The sequence below is a fragment of the Nuphar pumila genome, chromosome 2 (assembly GCF_984573655.1).
Source record: "Nuphar pumila chromosome 2, dmNupPumi1.hap1.1, whole genome shotgun sequence".
Taxonomy (NCBI): domain Eukaryota; kingdom Viridiplantae; phylum Streptophyta; class Magnoliopsida; order Nymphaeales; family Nymphaeaceae; genus Nuphar; species Nuphar pumila.
Window position 1 is genome coordinate 102,798,412 of NC_143250.1, and position 15,660 is coordinate 102,814,071.

The 15,660-nt window shown below is 39.9% G+C and overlaps 1 protein-coding gene across 1 annotated transcript; it reads right to left on the reverse strand.

The window, feature by feature from the left end:
- Positions 1-7,462: 7,462 nt before the first annotated feature.
- Positions 7,463-14,153, reverse strand: LOC149846469 (uncharacterized). Its single transcript, XM_089998010.1, has 7 exons — positions 13,562-14,153; positions 11,714-11,955; positions 11,437-11,559; positions 11,171-11,287; positions 10,877-11,053; positions 10,626-10,767; positions 7,463-7,851 (listed from the first exon to the last, which is right to left on the reverse strand). Exons 1-7 carry the CDS (start codon positions 14,025-14,027, stop codon positions 7,682-7,684), a joined length of 1,437 nt encoding a protein of 478 aa, XP_089854136.1. The 5' UTR covers positions 14,028-14,153; the 3' UTR covers positions 7,463-7,681.
- Between the last annotated feature and the right edge of the window lie 1,507 nt (positions 14,154-15,660).

Here is a 15,660-nt window from a genome sequence, read left to right on the forward strand (position 1 = left end):
ATCATTTGGAGAACTTGGTTGCTCTCTTCCTGGTGGGTCGTTTGGATGTCGCGCAACAATGCTATTTTCAGGCAGACCTCGGTTAATTTCAACAAGTTAGTAAATTATATTATGGCGGATGTATACGCATCGTTACGCATATGCCTTACGGATCTTCAACGCCACTTGCCGCTAAGGCCTCCCCCAGATCCGGACTGATTGCCTCGGATTTTATCTGTATTTCATGTCTATTTTTGGCTTATGTGTTCTTTGTCTTGTTTGTCGGTTTCAACGGTTGTTGAACCTGTCGTAATGTTGATATCTTTGATTCGTCTCTCTCTCTCTCTCTCTCTCTCTCTCTCTCTCTCTCTCTCTCTCTCTCTCTCTCAAGAGAATTGTTCCTAGTTCTCTTCCTTCATGTATGCCTCAAACCAAGAAATGTTCCTAGCTATCTCAATCATTCCTACAAGCACATGCCTTTTGTTCAGCTCCATTCACTTTTTTTCAAATTTGCATAATATATGTGTTCCTCCCCTACAATCATCAGAATTGCGATCAGGTGCAATGTGATTGCACACTTTAAGTATGCTGCTGCACTTGATCACGTACCATCTGATGTTGAACTCCACAACAAACAGGCTGTATCCCAAAGATGAGCCAGGATCAGGTGACATCACATGGCACACTTTGAGTGTGCCACTGCACCTGGTGCCCTCCATCTTTGGCTGATAGTCTGTCAGTTGTGGGGCCCAAAAACAGATGGAGGGCATCCATGTACATAGGCACACTCAATGTGTGCCATGTGATGGCACCTGATCCTGGCTCCCCAAAGATGGTAAGTGCTTAGGTGCACCTGATCTTCCCTCCAATTATCACAAGCTAATAACTTTAACTCTTGTGGCAAGACAGTGCGGAATCTGTGGATGCACTGTCATCGTTCATTTAACTTGTTCTAGTGGATGAGCTTCCTCATAGCCCATGAGATTCCCTCTCTCAATTCATTAAAAAAAAAAAATTTATTTTCTCATTCAAGTCTGTCTTCATATGGTTCAGGGCCTATATCGAGTGTATACATTTTAGTTTGCAGTCCCTTAGCTACTTATAAGAGTTTTGAATGCCTTATCTCTTTCTTCCCGCTGGAAGCATGGGGCTGCTGTTGCTTTATTATGGTTGGGCACGTAATGTTGGGTGGTCCTGTAATTCGGATTATTACTTTGCAGGTTGGTGAGCACATTAAGTGATTCGGTTTTCTTCCCCCTCTCCTCAAGTGATCAAGCAATAGAGCCTTGAGCTGATTGAAATGACTGAGAACTAATTAAGGCAGGCAAATGGGCTGGGCCTGGGTTGCCAACTAGACAATGACTTGACCTGGGCTGGGTCGGCTTATATATATGGGTTCTGGCCACTACAAGGTTGGTTTGGGTTCGCGCCGGATCCAAAACTTGAGTTTGCATTTTAAACACGTACCCCAACCCTATAACAAAGTGGGCCAAGTCATGATCAGCTGGGTCTCAACCAGGTGGGTCCATTAGCGGCCGGCCCTATGCCCATCCCTAATTCCTAATAAAACAACTCATCGTATTTCATCTTACAGTCTTCTCGTGAACAAGCTAAAAACCAGGGCATTTTAGTCACTTTGTTTTCCAAACAAAGTCCACTGAATCATCGTATCTTTGAAAACATGGGAAAAGGAATACCTTGGAAGTTGGAACCCCTCAAACATGGTACGACATTTTAAAAAATTCTTTCTTTTCCCCATTATTGTTATTATTATTATTATTATTGTTGTTGATGTTGTTGTTTGATAGGCAAAGCTTTCCACACCTTGGTCTGCATGAAATGGACAAGTTTGCATGCAAAATTTCTTCAACCAGCTACCCTGGTCCTAAATGCCATGCCATTTACAATGTTGTCACAGAACTCTGTATTCCTGAGATGGATTGATGGTTCTCACTTCTCACATAGCAAACAGTTGACATGGTTTCACCTCCACCCATCATTTCTTTCAACTCCATCATCAGAACCCACGTCAAGAATGGGTGCTTCCTGCAAGCATTCCATGTCTTCCACCACATGAGAAGGTTAGGCCATTCACCAGACAGCTACACCATCCCTCTAATGGCCAAGGCCTACGCATCCCTCTCTGCCTTGCAAGAAGGGAAGGCCTTGCACTCCTTATCCATCAAGCTTGGAATCCATTGTAACCTCTTCATCCAGACCTCACTTGTTGACATGTACTCTAAATGCTCCGGCTTTGGTTCTGCACGGAAACTGTTTGATGAAATGCCTCAGAGGGATACCGTCTCTTGGAATGCCTTCTTCACGTGCCTTGCAGGGAGCAGTGATGAAGTTTCTTCCTTCCTCAATCTCATGAGATATTCAGATGTGAAACCCGACCTTGCTACCATTCTCGCCATACTTCCTGCTTTTGGGTATCCTTGTCGATTGTATCAGGGGATGTCTGTTCACTGTTTGGCAATCAAGAGTGGGTTGATTGTGGATGCTGTGTTGGCCACTTCATTCATTGGCATGTATAGCAAGAGTGGTGATCTGGGTTCTGCCTGGATTTTGTTCGAGGAGATGGTTTTCAAAGATCTGATATCATGGAATGCCATGATTGGTGGGTGCTGCCAAAATGGATGTTACCGAGAAGCAGTTGAGCTGTTCTTGCAAATGAGGTTGGAGAATGCAAGTGTCGATTCAACATGTCTTCTAACTATCATGTCTGCTTTATCTCATTTGGGTAGTTTAAGGCAAGGTCAATCTGTTCATGCTTTCAGTCTCAAGCGTGGGTTGGAACATGATGTGTTGTTATATAATTCTATTGTAGATATGTATGTGAAGTGCTCGGACTTGAGATCTGCTGAAACCTTGTTTCAGACGATGCAATTTGTAGATGTTACATCGTGGAACCCGATCATTCATGGATGTCTGTCCAATGGAAATTATGCAAAAGCAGCTGCCTATTTCAGGGAGATTCTGCTCTCAGAAGGTAGAGTTGATGATATAACTCTTTCCTGTATCGTGTCAGCATGTGCTGATCTGAGAGAACCCAGATTTGGAAAGTCAGTTCATGGTTGGGAAATCAAGAGATCTGGGGATCTAAATGTTTCTGTAGGCAATGCTCTTATCACGATGTACTGGAAATGTGAGAAGATCAATGCGGCAGTGAATATATTTAAAGGATTGTCTTATAGGGATATTGTATCATGGAATTCAATGATTGATGGACTTGTAGAGAATGGCCGAGCTTCAGAAGCTTTCAGTTATATGCGTGATATGCAGTTGGCTGGTATCAGTCCTGATTCAATTACTATACTGGCTATACTTCCACTTTGTGCTGAACTTTATCTTCTACAGCAGGGAAGAGTGATTCATGGTCTTGTTATTCGCAGGAAATTCGATGTGGACTCTTCTGTAACAAATAGTTTGATGGACATGTATTCAAAATGTGAAGATGTGAAATCTGGAAAACTGCTGTTTGAAATGATGCCTGAAAGAGATTTAATATCATGGAACACCATGATTGCTGGATACTCACAGAATGGGTATGCAAGAGAGGCATGGTCCTTGTTCCGTAAGTTGTTTGCTTCTGATGTAACCTGCAGCCTGACTACTCTGTTAGCGTTGCTGCCTTCTTGTGACTGTGAGGAAGCACTACAACCAGGAACATCTCTTCACTGTTGGATGCTTAAATTGGGATTTTCAGCCTATGGTTCTGCTCTAAATGCTCTCATGTTCATGTACATAAACTGTGGAGACTTGTCTGCTGCTCGCTTATTGTTTCAGGACGTTCCAACTCCAGACTTAGTTACATGGAACACAATCATTGTGGGATGCACCCAGTTAAGCTTTTATAGAGACGCTTTGGATATTTTTAACCAGATGAGGAGTGCAGGAATGTATCCCAACTCGATCACTCTTGTTAGTTTGCTATCAGGCTGTGGCCATCTGGAATTCCTTGGTCATGGCATGGCCATTCATGGCTTTGCACTTAAAACAGCATTAGACTCTGATCTTCGTGTAAGCAACACATTGATATTAACGTATTGTAGGTGCAAGGTTGTTGAAGCTGCAGAATCAATATTTGCTGGAATTGATTATAGAAATATATGTTCATGGAATTCAATGATCTCTGGTCTTGTGCAGAATGGATGTACCAGGAGAGCCATCAATCTCTTTCATCAAATGGAATTTGAGCCTAATGAGATTACCCTTGTTAATATGATATCTGTTTGCACGCAGTCAGGATCTTTGGCAGTTGGTAAGAGCATAAACGGGTACATCTTCCGGCTGGGGTTGCTTCAAAACATCTATATAAATGCAGCACTTGTGGATATGTACAGCAAATGTGGTAGACTCGATATTTCAGTAAGAACATTCCATAATTCAATGGAGAAATCAGTCGTATCTTGGAATTCCATGATTGCTGCTTATGGATTTCATGGCTTAGGTAAAAAAGCTCTAGAATTGTTCTCAGAGATGTGCATGATGGGCATAAAACCAACCAAGAGCACCTTCATCAGCCTGCTTTCAGCATGCAGTCACTCGGGGCTGGTGGATGAAGGATTAAGGCATTTTAGTAGAATGTCAAATGAATTCAATATAACTCCCAGCACTGAGCATTATGTATGCATGGTCGATCTGTTTGGAAAAGCAGGACGAATTGATCAGGCATGTGAATTTATTAAAGAGATGAAAATAGAAGCTGCAGCCGGTGTGTGGGGCGCACTCTTGAGTGCATGCAAGGATCACAGTAATTTAGATGTAGGAAAGCAGGTAGCTCAGTACCTGTTTGACTTGGATCCGGGAAACATTGGATATTATGTATCACTTTCCAACATGTATGCAGCTGCTGGAAATTGGTCATACGCATCAAAGCTCAGGGAAATGATCAAAAATAGGGGATTGAGAAAACTGGCAGGCTGGAGTCTGGTTGATGCTTGTTCAGGGGAAGAACAGATGAGTGCATTCTCACACTTGTATCCTTCTATTAGTAAGACAAAATTGTTACGAACTTCTGATTCTGTACACTAAACTTTCCTTCATTTCTTCGGCTGATATTAAACGAGCAGTCAAGAGTGAATACTGTACAAGAACAATGTAAAAAGAAGACATACAGTAGAGCCCAAAAGTCTTGTCACATAAAAAATAAGGGTTGTTAACAATGAGGATAATAAATATGGCACCTCTCAATATCCAGAACACTCTCAAGAAGCATCAGGAAGATGAATGAAGAATAGGGGCTGCTGCTGAACCGGTTGCCAATCAGGAACCATGAGATTTGATGCTCTTATTTATAGAGTATGAGATACAGTTATTTCTTTGCAACAATGCTTGTTTTCTTATGCAATAAGGAAACTGAAATACAAAGTTATATTTCCTTATACAAGAGGGAACTAAATAATAAAAGAAACAACAATTATAAGGAAACCACACAAACTAGGATACCTGGTCTCCTATTCAGGGTGGATCTGGGTACTGTATCTGGACCAGATCTGGATCCAATATCCAGACCCAACTGACGTTATCTCTTGACAGAGGAAAGGAGGAGATCAGAGAATAACTGGAATTCTTGCTTATCTTTCAGGTAACCGTTGATGAATTGGCTGCAGATTGAGCTTTGCTGTTCTTATGACACAAGCACTAGCAGGGCTGTACCTGTGTTTTATGGGGCCTGAGGCGGAGGGAAAAAATGGGCCCCCTATTAATAGTAGGAGTTCTGGGGCAGGGCCTCGAAATTTTTTGAGCCCTTATTAAAAATGGGCTCCCTAAAAATAGGCCCCATATTAATAGTAGGAGTCCGGGGGCAGCACCTCGGAATTTTTTGAGCCCCCTATTAATAGTAGGAGTTCGAGGGCAACGCCTCCAATTTTTTTGGAGCCCTTATTGAAAATGGAATCCCTATTAAAAATGGGCCCCTAAAATTTTTTTTGGCCCAGGGGCCCTGAGGCCCAAGTCTCATTGGCCTCTTGACAGGTCCGGCTCTGAGCACTAGAATGGCTATATGATACTGGACATGGTGGATTCTTCAATTTAATGGGGTTTTGTCCCCCAAGAAGAAAACTGCAGACTTTCTTCTAAAATGTGCTTCCTAAGTTTTCAGCATTATATTCCTCAACCATAAGGATACTTTATGCAATTAAGGGACACGCTTAATCAAGAATCCAGGCACACCTTTAGCTTTCTGATCAAACACATTTGCTTCCAAAGGCTAATAATGGGTCTCACCGACCACGAGTATCACCATGACTTCGTAACTTTCTGATCAAACACATTTGCTTAGTAATGGATCTTACCAACCCGAGTATCACCATGCCTTGCCCATGTCTTTACTCTGGACTCACCATACCAACAAGTTTGGGCTCATTGACATATGGATGTGCTCGGTCTTAGAATTATGTAGTGATCTAGCATATTAGTTTAGTCATGGCAACAAATGCATCACAGTTGGCATCTTTTCGCAGGCCTGAGGCAACCCTGAATATTGTGCATCTCAAGATGGACATACAAAACCCCATAGATAGGATTTATCCATCACGCAGATGGATTCCAACTTCATTTTTTATGCTCATTTCCTGTATGGATGGCATGGGAGTGGAGCAATTTGAACTTGAACAACACTGTTTTTGGATGGAGTTGATACTAATCAGCATCATGTGGCTTGCATCTATGTCAAAAATACGGGCAAAATTTTGAAAAATATCGCGATTTTATTCTGTTATTTTTAAATTCAGATACACTCTTGAAAAAATGTGTTGTTTTCAAAGCATCTTCGCTTTTTCTTTTTGAAAATATCACGTTTTTAACCCAACATTAGCCCCATGAGAAACCTTTTTTAATATTTTTATATATATTCTCATGCTTTATTTACAATTCCTGGAAAGAACAAAAGAATTTTAATTTATTATCAGATTTTCCTCACTGAGATTTTGCCTGTAGTGAGATTTGCAGGTTTTTCATCTGGAGATGTCAAACGAGATAAAATCAGGTCGTCCACCTTGGATGCTCTTCATCACAAAATGAACGACACCATGAAAAAAGTTTGGTTTCAGAAGTAGATGGGTTATGGAAAATTGGATGGTTAGTTTTTGTAGAATTTGATAAAAAGGTCAAAAGGGACTGCTTTGTTCCCAGATCCATGTGCTATCAAACGTGGGACAACTGGCCGTGAGACCACTTTGTCCCCGGGTGGATTTCGTCCGGCATTTCAAATGCCCGTCCTTACAACGGTTGACATGTCCAGAAATAGTCGTAGTACTCTACTTTACCAATGGGATCAATTAGTCTCTACTGTAGAGCGTGTTATACAGGATAGCACGTTTCTTGTAAGCTCGCTCTTCAAACTATTCTTAGCTTATCCGACCTAAGAACTATAAACTAAGAATCTTCTGAATCATCGAGTTAGCAAAGCCATCTTACAAACCACATACAGAGATACTTGCATAAGTTCATTAGAGAACTTTAAAAAGTATCATGTAACTTCAAGGGTATTTTCTATTGAAAATGTATGGTATATACACCTTTGATTATAACCAGTATTGAGAAAAAAAGATGCCCGGGAGACAATATCAGAATTTTGGAGAGAGCAGAAACAAAACCTCATCTCTCTTGCCCCCTTCACATCATGAAAAATTGCCTAATTTATAAGAGCTAGCAAAGAACTATACAATAATTAGAGCTTCAAGATATGAGATGGGATTTATTCCCTTAATTTGGTAATATTTTTTCTTGAGTTCACTATGATCTTTGTGCTAGAGAACTCGGCATTCCTGTCTAGATTTTTCGATTCCTTGAGCTGATTATTACTCTCTTCACTTTTCTTGGGTTTTTCAGGGGATGATCCAAATAACTGAACTGTCAAACTTCCACCTGTAACAAACAAGTTTCCAACATGAAATCAATCAGAAATCAAGCAAATGAGTTATGATAAGAGGATATTTGCTCCCAGAATTTTAAAACAATTGCTTGCCAATATATCATAGAAAAGCGAGCACCTAGAAGGATCCCAAGCACCAAGGAGAAAAGCCAAGACGCATAGAAAATTTGGAACTAGCAACTCCTTATTGTTAAATGACACATAGTGGGCAACTGTTTTCCATAGTTATAAAAGTATGGATAAACAAACTAAGAAGAGTCGAACCAACAACAACAACAACTACAACTACGCCTTCATCCCAAAACAATTGGGGTCGGCGATATGAACCAAAAAAGAAAATCATTCTGGGTCTTCCACATGAATCCTTCTCCTCCAATCATTTCTATCCAATGCCATGTCCTCGGTGAGGTTCAAAGCATTCATATCCTTTCCTATCATCTCCATCCATGTCTTCCTAGGCCTACCCCGACCTCTTTTAACTAATATATTTTCCCATTTCTCCATCCTTCTAACTAGAGCATCATTAGGCCTTCGCCGAATATGCCCAAACCACCGTAAACGATTCTCTCTCATCTTATTTTCAATGGGTGCAACACCTACCTTCTTACGTATCTCCTCGTTCTGAATCTTATCTTTTATTGTATTTCCACACATCCATCTAAGCATACGCATCTCAACTACACTCATTTTTTTAATATGATGTCTCTTGGCAGCCCAACATTCCGTACCATATAGTAAAGTGGCCTAATAGTCGTCCTATAAAACTTTCCCTTCAACCGCAATGGCATTCTACGATCGCACAACACTCCACTTGCACTTTTTCATTTCATCCACCCAACCTTTATCCTATGATTTACATCTCCATCAATTTCTCCATACTTTTGAATGATAGATCCCAAATATTTGAAACAATCATCCACCGGTATTTCTTGCTCACCAAGCTTCACTACACTCCCATCACTACTTCGTTGCTTACTAAACCGACATTCCATATATTTTGTCTTACTTTTACTCAACTTAAAACCTCTTGCTTCCAATGTCTGTCTCCATAATTCTAACTTAGCATTAAATTATTCAAGAAGAGTCGAACCAGAATGCTAAAAATTATCAAAGAAAAAAAAACAAAAATAATGCGGCAAGAGTTGATAAACTTGCATAGCAATGACTAATGATGGTAGCATGCAGTAAAATACATAATTAATAGAGACCATATTTTTGCATATTTTCATGAGCAAGAACTCAATTGAAATTGTAAGCTACCATGCAATACGTCAAAATTGATGTTAATGTCACCCCTCTTGGCATTTATTTTTTCGTATTATATATTGATGACATGATTACAAGTATTGAAGATATCTGTGTTTTTTTCAATACTATGACGAGCATCTTCATGAATAATTTAAAATGGCCTTGGCATTTTCTAAATATTTCCTACGTGTTGAAGTTGATTATTCTTAACATGGATCCTTACTATTCAAGTCAAACTCACAGCTGATGCTATTGCTCACAAACACTATGTGCGCTGTCATTTCTCAAGTTGTTTATCCTATGAGTCAGTTCCAATAGAGTACATGGCTTAAAGATTAGTTGATACATTTAGCTCCCAGGACTAAAAGAAGTTTTCTTGTATGAATCCCCTCCACAAATGGTCGTTGAAGTGGATTCATACCACTGGATATTGTGAAGGAACACTCCATCGCTGGTGTTCCTTAGGCCATTCTCTTACTTGAATAAAGCAATATTACAAGTGCATGTTTGGAAACAACATATGAGAATTCTCACCAGGCCCAAAATTTTTCTTGTTTGGCTGAAGTGAGAAAGACAAATATATGCAAGTCAACTTCCCTAGATTTTCCCAAAAACGAGAACCAGAACCATTTTCAAGGGAATATTAACAAACACCCCCCTAGGTGGTAACGAGAATTTCAAGAATTCTAAAGAAACATGGGTCCCCTAATCACATCGTTTGAGGGTTCCTATGTTTTCCATATTCTAAAATCCACTCCATGGAGATTTCCTACTTACTACCATCCTCTCTTCAGCTACTACTCTGAATCATCATGACTAATTTTGCTCCAATTCCCCCCTGAAAAACCTTACTGCTCAAACCATGAGTTTTGAGGGGATGGTGCAAATGTGTAAGCAAACTAGAGGTTTAATCCTTTCATGCTTAGATACAAGTGGATTATGTGTTTATGGGGATCTTTCTCTCTACCCCACATCCCCCATGTACTTGTAGACATATTAGTGACTCAACCCTAATTAAATGCTAATAAGAGATACATAATGCATCTATTTTGCATGACACAATCCTTGCACAGCATCTACACAATTAAAGGGAATGGATGTTTTATGCAGCTCAAGCATCACTATACCTACATATTAATTCTTATGCTGAAAAAGACTCCTAAGGCTTGAACAATACAAATCAAACAACAATATGGTTACTGAAAGGTCAAGCACCTACTCAACATGGAAAAATCCTTCAAAAGCATTCATACGAAAACAAGAAGAGGGTAAAAGAAGATTCCATTCAAAGAGTTTGATACAGTACACAAGAGAGAGAACAAAAGTCTGGTTAAAGATATTTGCAACAGCACACAAGATCAAACCAAAAGGGTGAGATTTTTTGTAAATGTAAAAATATAAAGGCCAAGATTCAACATAAAAAGCAGAAAGATGACCAGCTACATAATGGCAACAATGTGGATATTTTCTTTAATTATCTTAAAATCGGGCACCATAATTCTCTTAAAAAGTATCTTACCCAATACAAGCACAGAACCAAACCACCCCATGGCACCCCACCTCTCATGAAGCATGAACCATGCAAAAGCAGCCCCCCAAAGAGGTTCCAAACCATATATAATAGCAGCCTCTGTTGCTGAAACATCTCTCATGGCGCTCAACTGCATGTTTATTCATAGTTGACAATATATTATAACGCAACCAACAGCAAGTTGAACAACAATCACTTCCCCAGAAATGTTGATAATTATTAGCATAATATGAACATACCTCAGCCCATAAGCACAAGCCGGTAGAGAAAATACCAGTGTATAATGCTGGCACCCATGGAAACTCAAGTAAACCATCCCACATTGCAGCCCAAGATATTGAGTTCATCTGATGAGTGTCAAACAACCCACTTTTCACGAAATACCAGATTGCTGATGATAAAGCTACAACGCAGACCTGAAGGTCATTATCATTTTTATTCAATATTAATAATGGGGTGGAGAAAAATATGAAAGCATTACCAGAAGGAATATGATGACATAAGAATAAAAAAGAGCATGAGAGACATCCTACTTCATATCCAAGAAGAGCCAAAAACTTTTCCTTTTTTGTTGTTCTTGAATAGTGTTCAGTTCTAAGCATGTGGATCCCGAAAGTAACAGCACTCAAAAAGTTCAAGAAATCCCCAACCTAGAACATATTGATCATAAGGAGGTAAGTCCAGGCACATGTATTCAAATATCAAGAAGCAATTCTCTGTTACAAGCTTTCGTTTTGATCAATTTAAAATCACAAAACAATGGAACCTGAAGAAACCATTCAAAGTATTTAGAGCTTACAGTAGGTGGAGAACCACTAGATTCAATCAGCCCAATTCCAACAAGTGAAGCAATGGCACCAAACCATGTAAGCAAAGGAATCCTTGCTCCTAAAATACCATCGATCAAGGGCACAACAATCACCTGGCCATGTTATGAAAAACTTCAGGTCTCAATCTTGTACTAGACTAGTCCTAGAATGAATGGATTAGTACTCAAAGGAGGTTGCAGAACTTATTTAGTTTTTTCTTGGTATCATGTAATTATGTCATAAAGGAACTGAAGGTAAAGAAATTACTGTGAATGAAGAGATAAATGATGCACGTCCCGCATCAGATGTAAGAAGTCCAAGGGCTTGAGTTAGATAACCCAAACTAATCCAGAAGCCCAACTCCAATCCTGCAGTCCGGGTCTCAGCATCCCTGTGGTCCCGCATTATGAAGGGCAGAAATGGCACAACTGCTACAGCAAATCGTACAAATGTAAATAAAGCCGGATCCATGATAGCCTCTACCTCTTTGACCACCGGAATATTGCTTGCTAAAAACAAAGAGAGAAGCAAGTGAAGCAGCATTAGTAATATATCATGGCAAAAATAAGATGATATACACAGTTTAACAAAGCTCATAAATAGATCCCCTAAAGCAAACACCAACTCATTATAAAACTGGGATAACATATAACAATCATGACAGAACCATCGGTTCCATGGTTGAGATATAAGAATGAATAAGCAATAAAAGCCAAAAAACCGCAAGCACAAACTCTGAAATAGCAAAATTTCACATGTATGACTTATGCACAGTTAGGTATATGAAAATTCCGTATGTTTCAAAGTGTCGAACCATAGGCAGCAAGTCTGCAAAATAATAAGATCTAAAGGATGCCACATCACCCTTGGACAGTTGACAAGTACTCACCCACCAATTTTTCCTAACGACATATGTAAATGCTAACTATCATCAAAGGTGAGGATATTGAGTAGAAAGCACCATTTTTTTCGTAGATCAGACCCCGCAGATATGATTTACACAAGGTGTTAATGCAGTGAACATGTTAACATCCACAATAAGCCTAGATCTTGAAGGATATATATATATATATATATATATATATATATATATATATATAGAGAGAGAGAGAGAGAGAGAGTCAACGGCATGGGCATAGACATGGCCATCTTCCTTCCCACTTCCACAAAACTAAGTGCCCACATGTTCGAAAAAGTCAATTCATAATTTTACCTTATACTTACAAATTATGCAGATGACAAGTGAAGCTCAACTTGTAACTTAATGCATCACACACCAGAAAAATGGACTGTCAGGTGCATATATCATAGCCCACCTGCCCATACCAAAGACATCTACATACACTTTGCTTGAAGATGTGCATTATCCAAATAGGGCACTGCCCACAAATCATCAGTAACACTCCATAAAACTAAATGACCACATGAAAAAAAGAAATTCAATTGGTAATATTTTCATTTTATCTCACAAAATATATAGATAGCAGGGGCACCTTAACTTTATTAACTTCACGTATCATGCCAATGAACTTAAACTCAAGTGTCAGATGCATATATCATCACCTACTTATGCATACCAAAGCCATCTACATACATTTCTCTTGAAGATGTTCATTATCCATGAATGAGCACCTGTCCCACAAATGATCACTATAATGATTGCTAATCGTTTCATGCCCTAGCTCCAAGGATTGAAGGATCAGCTGCAAGGCACAATATGGTATGCAACATTTCAATTAATAAATGAACTTGCTTATGTGGGGTAAGTAATTGCAATTAGGGAAAGAGCAATCATGCCTTCTCATATAGCATAATATCAATTGTAGTCAAAATGTAATGTTAACGATTTGGATACCAGCCCATGGACAAATGTAGAATTCCTCTTGGCTAACTTCAAAAGAAGAAGCGGTGAGAGGGCTCTGTTGAACGATCCCGGCTATTTATTTCTCATACTCTGTCTTCCCCGTGAAGTTTTTTGACAATTTTTCAGTTTCAATCTACATCTAGAAACAACTGCAGAAACTAAAAGCCGAATCTATAACAAACTAGAATTAAATACACAAATTCAGCAAAGTGACCAAAAAGCACCATGGAGTTATTCAAAAGCAAGGATACCATAGATTATGGTGAGAATGTTGAGCAATATGATGCTCCTCACTTTCTTGGAAGCAAAGAAAATCCTCTTCCAGACGGGCTGCTTCGCGATCGATGAATTAGACCAATTCAAGAGAAATCTAGGAAATACATCCGCATTTCTTGCTACATTCTCATTGCTATCTTCCTCCCCGACTATGAAGAAGCTACTATCTGCAAACCTGCTTACCTGCCCAGGCTTCAAAACCGTCTTCGAGATGAGATTCTCAGAAGATTTCACAGAAACAAGAGATGGGTTCGGACGTGAATCCTTGCTTCTGCCATGTGGGGACTCGTCCAACGAGAACCTCACAAAATGGGCACCTCTACTATTGGATCTGGTGAAAGAATTGTCCGAGAAAACGCAGATTTTCGAAGGTTTGATGAAGAAAGAGACACCAATGACGTTGTTGGTCGTCGTTCTCCACGGGGAAGATGGAGAAGCCATGAAAAAGAAGGCTGAAGGAATCGTTCAGAGAGGGAAACAATTTGATGGGTCACTACGAATTCGAAGAGACGTGGGAGGGAAGGCGAAAGGGATGAAGACGGAGCTCTTTGATGGCGTTTTCTCCATTGCTGCAGATCAAAAAGCCTACCATAAAAGAAGGGTTGAATACTTTCGAAAGAAAAACAAAAGAAGGGTTCAAACTTCAAACAGACAGAGATGTAGTCTCATCCTCTCAGGATCTCATCCTTGGCAACCTGTCAGATTGCATTGTGACGAGAGAGAGAGAGCATATAATATCTGTGGGTTAGCTTTGATGTGAGAACGTGGGCTCGTCACCAACCGGGGCTCCGCTTGTTTGGTAGGAGCTATTGATGCACGTCACCATGTGTTGGGACGTTGCATGTTCAAAACCCAAGGGTATGTTGTGTAACTGGTAGGGGTCTGCTTAACCCCAGCTTGCCTTAAAAAAACAAAAAAGAGAATGTGGGTTCGTCTTAGGTTCTGCGGACCCAAACCCAAATCGTACCTACACTATTAAGAATGTTAACAGATCAGGTTCAACTTGAGTCAGATGTAGTCACATGCAACTTAATCTGACTCGAATTCCAATGGGAAAAGTTTTCACTAAATCTATATCCAAATTAAAGTGAGATTCAGGTTCGATGGAAGTCGCTTTCCCTTGAAAGAGACGCTCAGAATGGAAAACTGCTTCCTCACAAGGAATGGGGTAAACACACTGTGATGGAAAAGATATTCTTTGGTATTTAATAAGTGGGTCCTGCTGCATACTTGTCGTTTTTGCCCAACTTGTGAAAGAGGCCCTCTTTCCTATGAAAAGGGTCTCTTTCATGGGAAAGAGCATGAGACAAACACCAGGATGGATTCAGGATCAATCGTATACCCTACACAAACCCATTGGCATCCCTAATGAAAAGGTCTCGTAGTTGGGAGAGGGGTCCTCTAGGGCCCCAGGCCAAATCTTTTTTTGTGGTCCAGTGCAAATGGGCCTTCTCTCCCTGGACCCAGAATGCGGACCATGCTGGTCCCGAATTCTTACCCCCTTGGAGCTAGCAATTGTGACCACAACATAGACTGTTTGCACTTTGGACCTAGAGGTTAGGATGCAAATGGGTTGAATTCAGGATAGATCTTTTGCAATTTTTGGCTGTTTTGAATCCTATTCTGGATCTGATTCATGTATTTAACTGTTCTGGATCCGACCCATTTGATTCCTGACTAAAGGCACAGAGTGAGCCCCTTTTTGTACAGCTATGGGTCCAGTCAGGATGCTAACGAATCTGATTAGATTTGGATAAATGGATAGTTACCCAGATTCAGTAAGGCACTCCAGGGTCCAGATCCAATTAGCTAGATAGGTCACATCTAATTTTGGGTTTTCATATCGAATTCAAGTTCGTTTAAATCTGAAACCGGCTAGACCAATCGGCCCGCTTTATTAAAATCCCGATGCCATAAAAAAATGCATGTTTACACATGTAAAAAACGCAAATAACAGAGTCCAAATGTAAAAAATTCTCTCCTCTCTCATTTTTCTCACATTTTCTATTCTGTTTTTTATGCTATACAAACAAGTAAAATTTCATTTTAGAAAAGTTATCCTACCAAAACTTTT